Source organism: Trichogramma pretiosum, unplaced genomic scaffold (genome assembly GCF_000599845.2).
Source record: "Trichogramma pretiosum strain Unisexual culture from Peru unplaced genomic scaffold, Tpre_2.0 scaffold2, whole genome shotgun sequence".
NCBI lineage: Eukaryota > Metazoa > Arthropoda > Insecta > Hymenoptera > Trichogrammatidae > Trichogramma > Trichogramma pretiosum.
Window position 1 is genome coordinate 5,106,664 of NW_019641687.1, and position 14,636 is coordinate 5,121,299.

The window sequence follows — 14,636 nt, forward strand, 5'->3', positions numbered from 1 at the left end:
GGCTCATATACCTCCCCCGCTGCTGCACTCGCTCACCTATATACATGCCACGTACATTAGGCGCAACGACCAAATCCTTCTCAAAACTCCCGAGCTTTGGTATAGTACGAGCGCCAACCGAAAAAAGAGAGCGAGAAAGTACTCTCGGGGACAGGTGAGACGCGGGCAAAGCGCACGAACTCGCTGTTTACGGTGTAAAAATAAATCGGACGCGGCATAAACTGCGGCTCGCTCGCTCGCTCGCTCGTGTCGACGTCGAACTTGCGCGATATAAATATTTTGCGAATGCGCGCGCAACTCGAGCTCGCGCGTCGCACCGCAAGCGTCACATCGGCCGCGTATATATATATATGCAAGCACAGCTCGCACGCGTTAGAATCGCATATATATAGCCTGGCTCTGTATATACACAAGTGTATCGCTCATCTGCGCCGCAGAGAGGCTCGCGATGTTGCTTCGATACAGCCAGCTTGAGCTTTCGCCAGATTATCGAGGGCTTTAATGGACCGTTTTGGCCCTTCGCGGATCGCTTATTGCGTGTGCGGCAGCTCGAACAGGGATACACGATAGTTTTCGATCGTAATTTCGATACGCGGTGCACCTCGTCGCAACGAGCCCATTACGGAACTTCTCGATCCCGCAGTCAGAAACGCGAAGCGATATATCGATGGAAAAAAAGTCGCTCTCGATGTTGATTGGCGTGCGCTTCTTACCCGCTCGCTCGACGTACTGCATTGATTCCCGAATCGATGAAGATACACGTGTTCGACCGAGAACGTGAAAATGACACTTTCCTTTTCATCTCTCTTTCTCGCACTCGAAGTATGTGTCCACTGCACACGCGCGAAACAAAGTAAAAGAAATGCATGGTGGCATTAAGTTACGTATCGCTACGTTATATATGGGTCATATCAGAAATGAGTTGATAGGTCCAAAAATGACCTATCAACTAGATGCATTTCTTAAAAGTACATGAAAAAACAAAACTTTTCATGTGTTTAAAAAGTGCCATGGTTCCTTCCTTCAAAATCTACAGCTGCTCAAAGTTAGAATCTGAAAACTAACTTTTTTCTCCATAGGCCCAATGTAGCTCTGAAAAATAAATCAAACATAGTATTTTTATGTATTTTTTGATAAGGAATTCATTGGTGATATGTAAAAAGTGATTCAGATACTCTTACACCATTAAAAATCAAAAAAATGCATTTTAGGCCCAAAATAGATGTGTTCGTCCTCTTGGATTTGCCTGAAATTAATAGAGTATGATTACAGCATCAAATTAAAGTCCTCTACCAAGTGGCATTATCGGTTGGCCAATATCGAGGAAGATATACTATGAAATGTGGCCATCTTTCACTTTTTTTTTTCAGACTGAATGTCGACTATCGATACTGCCTAGAGCAATGAACTGCATTAAAAGCAAGCTAGAAACACTAATTTATCTTTTTAAAGTTCAATCACAAGTACTTTCTGCACAGAGTTCATATTCAATACCACTGTGAATAAAACAAATACCTTATTCTTATGTAATCAATTAATAACTTCATTTATGCTAGATAAGTAGTACTAGTATGCACTGTATCTGAATCACTTTTTACATATCACCAATGAATTCCTTATCAAAAAATACATAAAAATACTGTTTGATTTATTTTTCAGAGCTACATTGGGCCTATGGAGAAAAAAGTTAGTTTTCAGATTCTAACTTTGAGCAGCTGTAGATTTTGAAGAAAGGAACCATGGCACTTTTTAAACACATGAAAAGTTTTGTTTTTTCATTTACTTGTAAGAAATGCATTTAGTTGATAGGTCATTTTTGGACCTATCAACTCATTTCTGATATGACCCATATATAAAGTCGAATCATCCGTGGATTGTTGGACTGTCAATCTACTTCACATCTATTAATTAATAGAAACCTCGCAAAAACAAGCGACTGAACGAACGAGTATAGGCCTAAGCGTTCTAGCTGAAAAAATCACTGCCTTTACTTTGAAAACCCCCACGCGCGACAGGCTACGAAACGCACAGTACGAGGCGATAATTATATATGTTTATAAAACACACGCAATTAAGATCGCATATTTTCTTTTCTCCCAGCTCTCAACTGCTGCAACAGCGAATAAACGAAACTTTTTTAATTTCTCTGTTTCGTTTTCCGATGAGCTGCTGCTGCTGCTGCAGCTGCGACGATACCGAAAATTTTCTGAAAGGCAAAAAAATTATCTCTAGTAATCGCAATAGTTCTCGAATAGCCTAAGAAGTCGAGTCAATAGGCGTAATACGTATACAGCCGCTAGATGTCTATTCAGCCATATAATTTGACACCCGCAAGCGGCGGGAATCAGGCTGATTACTATATAAGCTTGATTGAAATTATTTGTGGCGTAGTGTGATTTACATATGTTGTTAGATGTTGCCCGAAAAACATAATAATTGGTCGTTACTAAAAACTCTTAGCGTGATCAATGAAGATCACGCTATATCGGAGCAGACATCTAAAATCAAGCAACCCATATGTATATCACACTACACTTATGCTCTATTTTGTACCGAATATATGCAAAATAAATGAATACTTTTCTTTTGGGTATATAAGGCGCTATCTTGCGGTAACCCGCAGAAGGCTGTTACGCTAACCACACAGCTATATTGATGATCTGTATAAGGTAGATGTATATATACCACTATATCTGATTATACCACGTGTAAAACATCGGTGGACATTGTACGTATTGCACTCACTGCAAAATTAGTATACCTAGTTAGTGCCGGCTTGCAGTTTAATGCTCGTATATTAAACAAATCGTTTTATCGCATATAATACCTTGGAGCCAAATTATTTCCTTTGTTAATTTTCTCCTTCGCGTTATATATCAGCAGCAGCAGCAAAAAAAACCTTATCTGGCGCGCAAAACTGGCTCGTCTTTGTTAATTTATTTAATTTACGATATTACTATGCTAATTTTCAATGTCTTTTTTTTTCTTACTGCGCGCGCTTATTATATTGCGTGCAAGCGCGGATTCAGATGACTTTGCCGCAGTCGTTCTCTTAAATTTATATATCGTTTTTTCTTTACCACGCATTTGTGTTGAGAGATGATATATTTCAACAATTTCAAACGTTTAATGTTAATCGACTCTGAGCACACAAATGCAATATACGTCGTTTGCATACATACTTTTATTTTCTATTTGAGTGGAGCACTTGACAATTAATCTTTTTGGAACGATCGAGCTATAATTATGCACAAAAAAACGTGTGATGAGCACTGAGATTTGTGCTCGTTCTATTGTTTACGTCGTGTAAATTAGAAATGGAAAAATGGTTCTAAAGAGCTTGTATTTTCAAAAATCACATGTGTTAATTTCAAAACATTTGAATTCGCAATTCTGCTGATAGTTTTTCGACAGAGAAAAAAAATTTTAAAATTACTGAGAAGGAATGAACGTTTTATACAGAGACGTGAATACAACATATCTACGTAGAAGCATAAATACGGAAAACGCTTGCTAAAAACGCGTCGCCGCGCGCGAGACGTAATAATTTTGATCCATACACACGCACACGCACACAGAGGTTTTGTTTTTCGCGCTTACGTGCACGAGCACTGAAGCTTTCTATGTCGAATGGCTGTATATCATTTGTTCACGGATTCGTAGTGGAGAGCTTTGAAAAGGCGGCAACGATCGACGAGAGAGAAAGAGAAAGAGGAAAATTATCGGTTGAAATTAATCGAAGACGATGTCAGGAACTTTATTCAATGTGCCAACTTTTTGAAGCCTGATATTTTATAGCTTTCGTACCGAGCATCTTATATGACTCTGTTTCTGGATATTTCACGGCGAGTCTCACACCGTATTAATGGCGTGTTTGTTGAGTTTTGATTTTCGGATGTACATTATCAGTATATTAGCTCGAGATTATGGTTAATTGTCTTGTTTAGCCTTTTGTAAGTGGCACGTTTCTAACGAAGAAAAGGAAACGAACTTTTTACACGAACGAGCGATTGCCAAGTCGCGGACGTCGCTGCTGCTTCTCGGTGAGTGGCATGCGTATGCAGTCGTGTGTCACCTTGCACAGAGCAGTTCGTGGCCTGAAATCACAGCTGCAGGAGAGGATACATGCAGCAGCAACAGCAGTAGTAGTGGCGGCATAACTTCCGCACGTGGATTGCTGCTGCTGCTACGGCTATATACAGCACTCGGACGCACATGAGCGAATTATACATTTATATAGTCGATCGTGCTACGCAGCAGCACAGCCTTAATTCGGCTTATCGTTGCCTCCGCGCGAATATACATGATAGCGATCGCCATTATATATGGGCACTGCTCGCAAATCTCGTCCCGATCGAAATCCACTTTCTTTTATACAGTGCGATACAATGTATGTAGGAAAATGCGCATTTCGATGCAGCCGAGCCATATATATATGATACACGCTCATACACATAGCTCTTTTATTAATGCGTTTTCTGCGTCCACGAGATTAGCGAGTCGAGCTACTATATATACCGATATACACGATGCGTATGGCGTGAACTTTCAAGCCTATTTAAACAAGTATTTGGCCGAGTTTTGATCTCGCGCGACGTCTTTATCCTAACGCGCCAGCCGAACTAAACGAAAATTAAAAATTGTGAACTTCAGTTGAGAAAAGAAGGAGTCTCCCGGTGTATATAGCTCGAGGGCAGTACGCGATACACTTATTCTTTGCTCGGGCGTGAATGTCGCCCCGGGGAGAGCTCCTCCTCCTCCTCCTCGCAAACTTTGTATTCTTTCCCTCGAGGAGCTCGAAAGCGAAGGAAAAAGAGGAAAAAATTGTTTGAATACAAAATGAAATTTTCGAGCGGCAGCAGTAGCAGCAGTATATAGCGACAGTCGGTGCATAGGTCATTCTCCTTCTGCCATGCTGCTCGTCGTGACGCGCGCGCTTATTTGCCCGCGTGCACCGCAGGCTCTGTCGCGCGAGCTTTACAGTTTTGAACTTTGATTTAAGGAACCCGAAATAGCCGGGCCACCTATTTCAGCCGCGCGTTCCTGTACTTTTTCCTTTTTCTTTCCGCGACGTTGTTTATGGACATACGTATGTATATTATATATATATGTCGTAGCGGGCATCGCTGCCAGCCCCGCGCAGCAATACTTGTCAGCGCGGTCAGCTGCAAGCTCGCCGTGTGCAGTGCTGGGCTTTCGATGCAGCAGGCATTAGCTTCGCTTCTCCCACGCGCGCGCGCGTATGTGTATATAACGCCCGGTAAAAGAAAAGTTTTCTCTCTACTCCAGTGCACCCTGGCACGAGAGCGAGAGAAAGTACGAGCGAGCGAGCATTTACGGAAGATACGCCAATTTTTATCTTCGAACGAGCTGCTTCTCTCTCTTCTTCCTCGTTTTGTTATCTTTTTCTGCGCACTCGAACGCCACAGCAGCAGCGAGCTTCCACTCCACTTTTTAACCCCAATTTTTTGCTCTCATTTTTGTACTTCTTCTAAACATAGACTATATATTGCTCTATTGTGCGCTCATCTTCGCTCGGTAATTTATAAAATCTAACCTTTTGATGAATCGAACCAAAAAAAAGTTGCTGCCCGGGTCCGATCGCGCTGGCTGACAGAGCTGAGATTTATCGTTTGAAATTTTTCACTCATTTATTGCGCTAGTTTAAATAACGTCCCACTTCTTGGGAATGAAAGGTACCGTCGCTTTTTGTATTGAAGCTTAGAATTATGAACTCTTGCTCAAAATGGTATTATTTCGCTCGGATGAATCGTTCGACTATTTCAAAAGTTGAGACCTCAAAGTTCGAGTCACGTTTTCACACTCGCGAAGCCATATAATCGAGAGAATAATGGAAAACATCGGCGTAATTGGGTATACTTTTTTATGCGTAATATTGCTACAATTATTTTTTTAAGCGATTGCTTCATTAAACTCGATTAATTTACAGGAGCAAAGAAAAACCAAACAATACCTGGCCAGAAGAAGTTGATCATTATGTTTTCGATTTAGTGGACTCTTGTAAAACCAAAAACTTTGAAAAATCCCCACTCTTTATATCATTGGCGAGTTCAATGATTTTAATCGTGCTCTGTCGATTGAATATTAGAAATTAGTCCCAAAGAATGTCGATAATTTGTAATGTAATTTCAGATATTCGAATATAAAATTTTTCTAATGAACTTCTATTCTGTCGTCATTGTTTCGAATGAAGAATAGAGTTTGTATTTGTACTCGCGAAAAATCACTGTAATATTGTATGTAATGAATACATTACTGACTGCATGATACTGAAAGCATTTACCGATGAATGTGAAGTAGTAGACGTGTCGCCGCTAGGTGGCACAGAGCGAAAATATAATTCGCGCGGATGAATTTATTAAGTACGTGAGTGAAATAGAACTAAGAAAGCTTGCCACGAGCCTCGAGCCTCGAGAGAGGCAAAAGAGAGGTGAATAAATAAACGTGAGTTCTTTGAAAAGGGAATCTCGACTAGTTTCTTTCACCTCCCGGTCGAGATCTCGGTCGTGCAGTACCTGGCAACTAGCCGATGGCTCGCTACATCTCGTAGCTCGAGCAGGCAGTTTTCTGTATCGGAAGAAAGTACGGCGAGGCCTCGGCGATCCTTGGCAACGCAAGTACGGGCGGACGACTCAGCGAGCAGCCTCGAGAGTCGACCAGACAGTACATACCCCAATAATGTGTTATCGTCAAAACAACTATGCTCCAGCGTTTTTAGATCTGCTTACAGATGCTAGGCGGATCGTCATGGGTTTGCACGTCTATCTCGTCCAGACATAATCAATGTAAAAACGTGACTCGAACTTTGAGATCTCATTCGTCAAAAATAATACCATTCAAATGTCATTTTTTTAAACTCTAGTTGATTTCTCTATAATTCGAGTTCGAGAAAAAGTTTCAAATAATTTCGGCATCGTCAAACGCGGAATAATTAATAATATTAATTGAAATATTGTGATTTTTCCTCCTCAGTAACTATGTAGCTATAGAAAAAATACTCAAAAATTTTCATTGTTCTCGCACGTTTCAATGTTTTCCAAACCTCAATGAACTATATAGGAACGTCCATAACGCGAGTCCAATGAAATGTCACTCGCGTGCGAATCGTGCGCTCAAAAAACCATTTGGGGCAACGAATACTCGCTCTTTAAAAATTCATTAATTTGCTCGCGTAAAATGAGCTTGCGAATTCATGAAAAAAAAAAAAGTCCGCATCATACCCAAGCAGATGGCAACTGCTCCGAGTCATAATATCCAACGGCTCTTAATAACGAAACAATATTGATACACATGCAACAGTAGCAGCAGCAGCTGAAAGGAGATATTTGAACAGGTACATTATACTCGAATGAAATGTATACGTGCCACAAGCACACGAGCTGCTGTTGCTACACCCGAGCACAATGGCAATGGTCGAGTAATTGAGAATCGTTACGCTCGTTGTAAATAAACAGCTTACGTATTATACGGGCGGGCCGACGAGCTGCATCCATGGCTTTTTCTGCACTCGACGTGTATTAGGCGTAATCAAATAATCGAGAGAGAGAGAGAGAGAGAGAGCAAAGCAGTGCTAGCCTGCCAGCTTGCCTGTCTTTTTTTTTTTTTATGTATCTCTGGAGTGCAGTGACGTTTTTCCGTTTGACATTGGGGCGCCTGGGCTCTTAGCATCTTGCGCGACATTGGTCGAGCGCGCGTAAAATAAGAAAGAAGAAAAGAAGAAATAATAATAGTAAAAGCTCGGGGAAAGAAAAATCGCCCATCGCTACAAATACATTTGCACTTGCTCGTTTCGTGCCATATCCGAGCTTTAGAGCTTTTGCCGCGCGCACAGATACATAGATATATTGTATGTAATGCGTACAAGCCGGGACTGCTCGAGAGCTCGAGCAGCGCACGCGAGTCGAGGCGATATTTTCTCTGGCCGCAATTGCACTGCCACCGCTACGACTGTACAGTAGCGGTATACGGTAGAGTAGTACTCGGCAGCGGAGCTCGTCGGGCAGAGATATACATCGCGAAGCGCTAATGCACCACCGCTGCCTGTCGTCGAGCTATTATATGCACAAAAATACGTTGCCACTATATATGGTATATATATAAAACGGACGCGGCTAAGTGGAGAAAAATCTCTTACCCCCGACACACTTGTGAGCTCTGCTCATGCTATCGCTGCTGTTGCTGCTGCTGAGTTGACTTTGCAACGCTGTGCACTTTTTTACGACCGAGTATACATTTTTTGTGTATATATAGCAGCGCACTACTGTATTGGCTAGTCGATGTCGAGAAAAGAGTTTGCCCGCCGTGACGATTCGACAGTCGCGACGAGTCTCTCCTTCACAATCCATGGGGCCAGCTGATCTGCAGGAGCTTTTTTGCTTTATATTCAACTTTTTCCGCGCGCATCGTTTATCCACGTGCGGGCATCGGGCGACGCGTATATCATATATAATGTGGATGGTCATCGGGTCGACGCGATGACATCGAGGGCGAAAATGCTGCGGGATAAAAAGTAGCTATATGCTCGCGAACTCGAATCAGGGAGATCGCTCGGCGAGTGTAAATACCACCGCCGCCGCGATCAATTGCCGCGCGGAACTGGGCCGGGAAAAATTGCGAGTTTCCGTTAAATTATAACGAGGCACTAATGTTACGAAGCCATGCGCTGTCTCTCTTTCCTTCTCTCTCTCTCTCTCTTTCTCTCGAGGGGTAAACTAACAAAATTCGACCAGCTCTCCCAATGAATCGGTATTGCCATTAGCTTATTAGATTTCTGCGGAAATGTGCGCGCTGAAAAAATTCCCTCTCTTTTTCTCGCTGCCTGTGCTGGCTCGCGCGCGCTATGGCTTGTGCTTTGTAGAAACCTTAGAAAAAACTTGATTTTCTACGATTTCTCTCGACTCCGCGCGCGCGTTTATACACCGGCTGACTTTGCGCTCCGACGCTATAATGCCGCACAAATTGTGTGTACTTGTACGCGCGCGGTATACGCAGAGAAAAATAAAAGTTTGAACTCGCTGCCGAGAATTTCAAATACGTTTATCAACGGCGAATCGTAGATAATTACTTTACCTACCCTTGTAAATTTTTAAGCTTGATTTTTGTAAAAGTACGTTCTGTCACGAGTTTCGTAATATTTCACGTAACTGTTATCCTGTTTTTGCCTCAATTCTATACTCGATTTAAACAATGTTTTCAACGATATAGTTTTTAAATAATCTTGGAGGCTTTTGAGCAAAAAAAGTAAATGAAGCTCGTTGTTGTTTTTTTTTTCAGCCGAGAGTCATCGGTGAATGATTTTGGCGTCGCCGAGGCAAAGGGCAGCAGGTAACCTGCGGCCTGAACACCGGCCAGCGTCGCCGGTCGGCAGACTCAATTACCACGCGCCACGCGGGGGTAGTGGGTCTATGGGGAGCTACGCACCAGCGGGCCCCCAGCCCCGATTATCGGACTTCGGACACCTCGCGTGTCATCGGTCAACCATCATCTCCCAAATCTTCAATGAAGAGTCCAGCAGGCATCATGAGGCAGTCCAGCCTCACCAAGCTCGGCTCCATGATCAACACAGCCGTCAACAAACGAGTCGGTAAGATGTCCTCTTTTTTTTCTCTTATCAATGATGTTCGTACTGGATTTTATTTTTCAAAGTTGATTGTTTTATGCGAATAAAAGTTTTCATGAGGCAACTCTTTTAAAAATGTAGGTCGATCATTGTTTGGTAAATGACAATTTAGCTCTTCGCAACATTAAAAAAGAAAAGAAAATTGAACGCAAACATGGATTTATATTTTAGTTTGGAGAATTTAAATAAAAGTTCTCGGTACAAGGCAGCGTCGATGCGCCAGTACAAAACTTGTCGGATTAAAAGCGTATCGATTTTCGTGACAATCAGGTATCATTATTTATTTTTAACGATTCCAGTAATACTCCATTCGATGAATTTGAAACTTAATCTGAGTAATATCATGTTTCAACGTTTGCGAAAGATTACAAATGCGTCGATACTACTGCAAGCTCAAAGCACTTTGATCAACAAAATGTATTCCCGATAATGATAAATCGAATTTTTAAATCCTAATTGGATCGAGCTATATTTAACAACATTAATTATAACTTTATACATTAATTATAATCGATACAAGCGAAACCCTCTTACGAAAGAACTAATCGTTAATTCTAGACTAATAAAATTTTATGAAAACAAAACATCTGATGCAATAATTATTCTGTGAAATTTTAAAATTCTTATTATATCCGGCAAAAAAGGCATTTCACGATTTATCACCGCATAGGTCGTAAAGTGGTCAACATCCGCTAATAATCTATATATAATTAAAACTCATGAAAAATTGCATAGATGTTTGACTCGTGTTGAAAAAGCCTTCAGCCGTGAAAATTCTTTTGTATCAATTCGTTGCAAGATATCAATTTTCTCACTAAAATTTCATAATTAGCAGGGTAAGTATAATAAATGGAAAACTGATGAAAGATATCATTGACGTCATCGTCGAAAGTTATAGCTTTTCTGACAATTTAAAATTTTGAACCTGGTTATTAATTTCGTATATTTAATAACTTTTCGTATCTAATCGGCACATCTGCCACACTATTCTAGTGCAGGTGCACGGAGTGCGCATCTGTGCATTTTAATGAAATTTCAATTCGTTTACAAGCAGCATATTGCAAGACTAAAATTCGTATCTTTTTATAAAAGTAATCTGCAGTTGAAAAGAGAATTCAATATTTGAAGTTAACGATAGGTGAAACTTTTTCGATCAAAAGCTTCCTTAAAAATTGAAGTAACTGATTATAGATAGAAAAAAAAGGAAACATTGAATTTCCCTCTCAAATAGGGAAACCTCGAATTATTGTCGTTGGACTCGGACAGAGGCGCACAGGCAGCAAAACATGTGTACACAAATAATCAGAGAAATAGCAGTTCGCGCGTATCTTCGAATGTGTGCGTTTGTTTTGCGTATGTGTGGGGTATAGCGCGAAGTAGCAGAATTGTAGTTGGTAATTTATTGTGGCAAAATTTGAAGCTCTATGCCGAGAGAGAGAGAGAGAGATTGAGTTCGCCACATTTATAATAATATATACACGCGAGGAAAATAATCCGCTTGGGCTCTCTTGGCCTCTCAGTGCTGCGCATGACGTATGGCTCATCGAACTCGAGTTTGACTCTTTCTTTGCAATCGCGTCGGCATCATTAAAATTGATCCCAAGTGTGTTTTCGATATTGTAATTTTTAATAGCAGTGCGCCGAGCCAAGTGTTTTTTTTTTTTTGTTTTAAACAAAAAGATGAGCGGGCGCAATCGCGACAGGAACAACCGAAACAACAAGAGCAGCAACGGCAGCAGCAACCACAACAGCCGTCAAACTCGCAGAACGCGCATCGGAAAATTCGACAAAAATTTCTACGATGACTCGGAAACAGACGAGGCTACTGAATATTATTCCGATGATAGTTCCTGTGAGTTTACCCCACGAAATCATACACACACGCACACGTATACGCACAATTTTTCACTGCGAGTCGCATTACATACACACATATACACATTCGACACGAATTCAGCTATACAATATATGCCTGTCTGTATACCAACACTCACGCGGCCTGTTTGTTTTCTTAGCTGAGTCCGCGGCGAACTCGAGAAGAAGTGCCCTCCCCAAGTCCAGTAAGTACATATTTGCAAAATTATCGGCTCATTGAAAATTTAAATAGAATCGCATACGAGCGAGCGCAAGGTCGCGATGTTGTGAGACTCGGAGTGTGTGTGTGTGTGTGTGTGTGAGTGTGTGTCTATATACCAGGACGATGTGGCGCAGTTACAGTTTTAGCGGCAAGACGAGCACGGGGGCAAATCGCGCGTCGACGAGAAAGCCCTGGATCTTCGTGAGAAGCCCGGCGTACCGGGGTTACCGGCGGACGAGGATGCTCCTCTACGAGCTGCGGAAATTCATTGGTCAGCACACCACACGCAGTAGTAGTACATTTATATTCTGTCAAAAATATTTTGCGCGAGAAAAAAAGAGGCTACAATCGGTTCGCCGTGATAGTGTACACACGCGGTCACGAGGCGTACGTTATTATACAGATATATATATATACACTCGCACGTTCTGTACACATTGAGCAGCCGATGTTTCCAAGGTATACACACGCTCGAGTTATACATATATATATATATACATAGACGAGGCAGGCGTATAGGCAACCTTGATGTCGTGAGCCTTACGAAAGCCAAGCGAGTTATAGCAATAATTGTTCTCGTATCAGCTGTCGGACCATTATGTCCTGCTGCAGCGTCGCGCTCCTTCCTTATATAGCGATCCGCTATCCAGACAGTAAACCCCGAAGCGCATTACGGAGTAACCTGTTTATCCATTATACGGGGCTTCCGTTTTGTTTTCCTTCGCGCGCCTGCATAATTGATCGATCGAGGCTCGAGTAAACGGTGTACAGCTTTTTTTTCTTTCTGTTTTTTTTTTTTTTTTTTTTATTGTTTCCTCAACATTTCGCACATACACACGGAGCTGGTCGCGCGCTGCTGCATTATTTTCGATCGATTTTTCAATTTTTACCCGACAGCTCGAGAAAAGTCGGCCGTACGTAACGTAAAATTGTTTGATCGCGATTCGCGCGCCGCAGCGATCCGATCGAGCATTGTATTGTGCAAGCACGCGGTATTGTACGAAGATTTCTGCAGTTACATAGTCGACGATTGGGCCAAGTCGCTTTTATCATAGATGCGGTCAATGCCATTACGTATACGCTGTATGCCTCGCAGCAGCAGCAGCAGCATAACGTCATCTATATAGAGACTGTGTCAATCGTATTAGCGAACGTTCTCTAATCCAAACGAGTTGACTCCGGAACGTCGCCGCCGATGTACAACATACAAATTGGCGCTTCTCGCTCGCCTACATATAATAATGATAATATAATAAAAAATAATACATCGTCGAGCTTTCAGTTATATACATTATATATATATTACATCGTCGATGTACTCGGACGGCATCGATAATAAAGCAGTGCACTCGCGGTGCAAACTTTTGGCCAAGTGCATTTTGACGCGCCCCCGCTACTCTTCATTTACTTATTAATTATTCCGGCTCGCAGCAGCAGCAGCAGCAGCAGCAGACTTTGTTGAGGTTGCGCCTCCTCCTCGCTCCAAGAGCAATAATATACGTCATATATAATACATGCAGTAGCTAGGCTAGGCACCCCCGGCCGACTGAGTAACGTCGAGCGAGATCGATACGATAAGAGCGCGACACACGACCTGTGGCTTCGACTTCGACTCCCTAAATTAGCCAAATTAATTGTGCGCTGCATTGCGAGCGCCTGTGTGCGGGCGATGCTGCACGAGCTCGCGCGCACAGTACGCCTGTATCTTCTCCTTTTTTTCGTATATGTTATACGGCTCTCGCTCGAGGCGCTCGAAAGGTCGAAAAAGGTCGTATATTTTCGCTCGAAGATATATTCTTTGTATCGCGCGCCGTGCGATCCGCGCATTACGAATTCACGACGCGTCCTCCGACGAACGAAGGAAACAGCGCAGACTGCGCGCGAAAGATATATATATATATATATATGCGCGGAGCATTTTAATTGTCGACGCTCGGCGCGCGGATGACGCGCGGTCAAGGCGTCTTATATACGTCAGCTCGCGGCGACGAGCGAATTCAATATAATTCGCATCCGCGAGCAACCAAATCGGGCGTCGATGCAAAATCGCCGCAGCTGTTTTAGGGAGGAAAGAGCTGGAATTGACGAACGAAAAAAAGCTCGACTCGCGCGCGCCGAGCTTTCGTGCTTGGCCGAGCTCTGAATCGAGCCACGAGGCTCCTTATATTATATATAGATCCGAATAATCGAGACTCGCAGGCCGAAAGTCGAGTGTGTCGTTTATAAAAGCGACAAAGCTGGCCAAGAGACGAGAGAGAGAGAGAGAGAGAGAGAGAGAGAGAGAGAGAGAGAGAAAAGAAGAAGTCTATACATCATCGGTACGTCGACGCCAGAGATAAGTCGCGCGCAGAATATGGCAGCGTATAATGGCCCGCTCCCGATGTGTTATATTATAAAGGCTAAGGTAAATTCTCGAATGACGCACGCTTTTCCTTGCGTCAGCTCTCTCTTTCTCTCTCGTATTTCTATGCTCAGGCGTATTGTGTCTGTGTGTGTGTGTGTGTGTGCTATATGCGATGCATATATAGTGTATTATATACACGCCCAATTGAATCCTCGCCGCTCGTTCGATGCCCCACTGCTCGTCATGCCGCTAGGCTCGCGCACGTGAAACGCCTGCCAACGAGTTATCCCCAAATTTTTCATCATTGATTCTTCCTAATTCTTCCTTCGATACATTTTTCGGGAGCTTTTTTTCTTCTTCTTGGCGCTCCGACAAACATTCTGACGACGAATTCACGTCTAAAATCAATAAAGGCTACATCGTGGCGAAGCGTTTGGAAATCGAGCTTTTCTGTACGCTTCGTTTGAAGAGTTGAAAATTGGATTGCTTAGCTTTTTGATACATTTCGCAGTCTCCCGATAAAAAGTTCAAAAATCCATTTAACGCGCATAAAGTAAAGAAACTTTTTCGTACCG

The 14,636-nt window shown here is 42.5% G+C and overlaps 1 protein-coding gene across 5 annotated transcripts in view; it reads left to right on the forward strand.

Moving 5' to 3' along the window:
- Positions 1-14,636, forward strand: part of LOC106658991 (protein phosphatase PP2A 55 kDa regulatory subunit) — a 35,099-nt gene that overhangs the window by 6,688 nt on the left and 13,775 nt on the right. For 2 of the 5 annotated variants that reach the window (XM_014381239.2, XM_023461438.1), the window contains exons 1-2: positions 10,968-11,492; positions 11,656-11,700. In XM_014381239.2, coding sequence (XP_014236725.1) covers positions 11,321-11,492; positions 11,656-11,700 — 217 coding nt within the window. In that variant the 5' untranslated portion in view covers positions 10,968-11,320. Of the gene's footprint in view, positions 1-9,294; positions 9,605-10,967; positions 11,493-11,655; positions 11,701-11,825; positions 11,989-14,636 lie in introns of those variants that run through there. The other 3 variants (XM_014381244.2, XM_014381240.2, XM_014381246.2) reach the window with 3 other exon arrangements.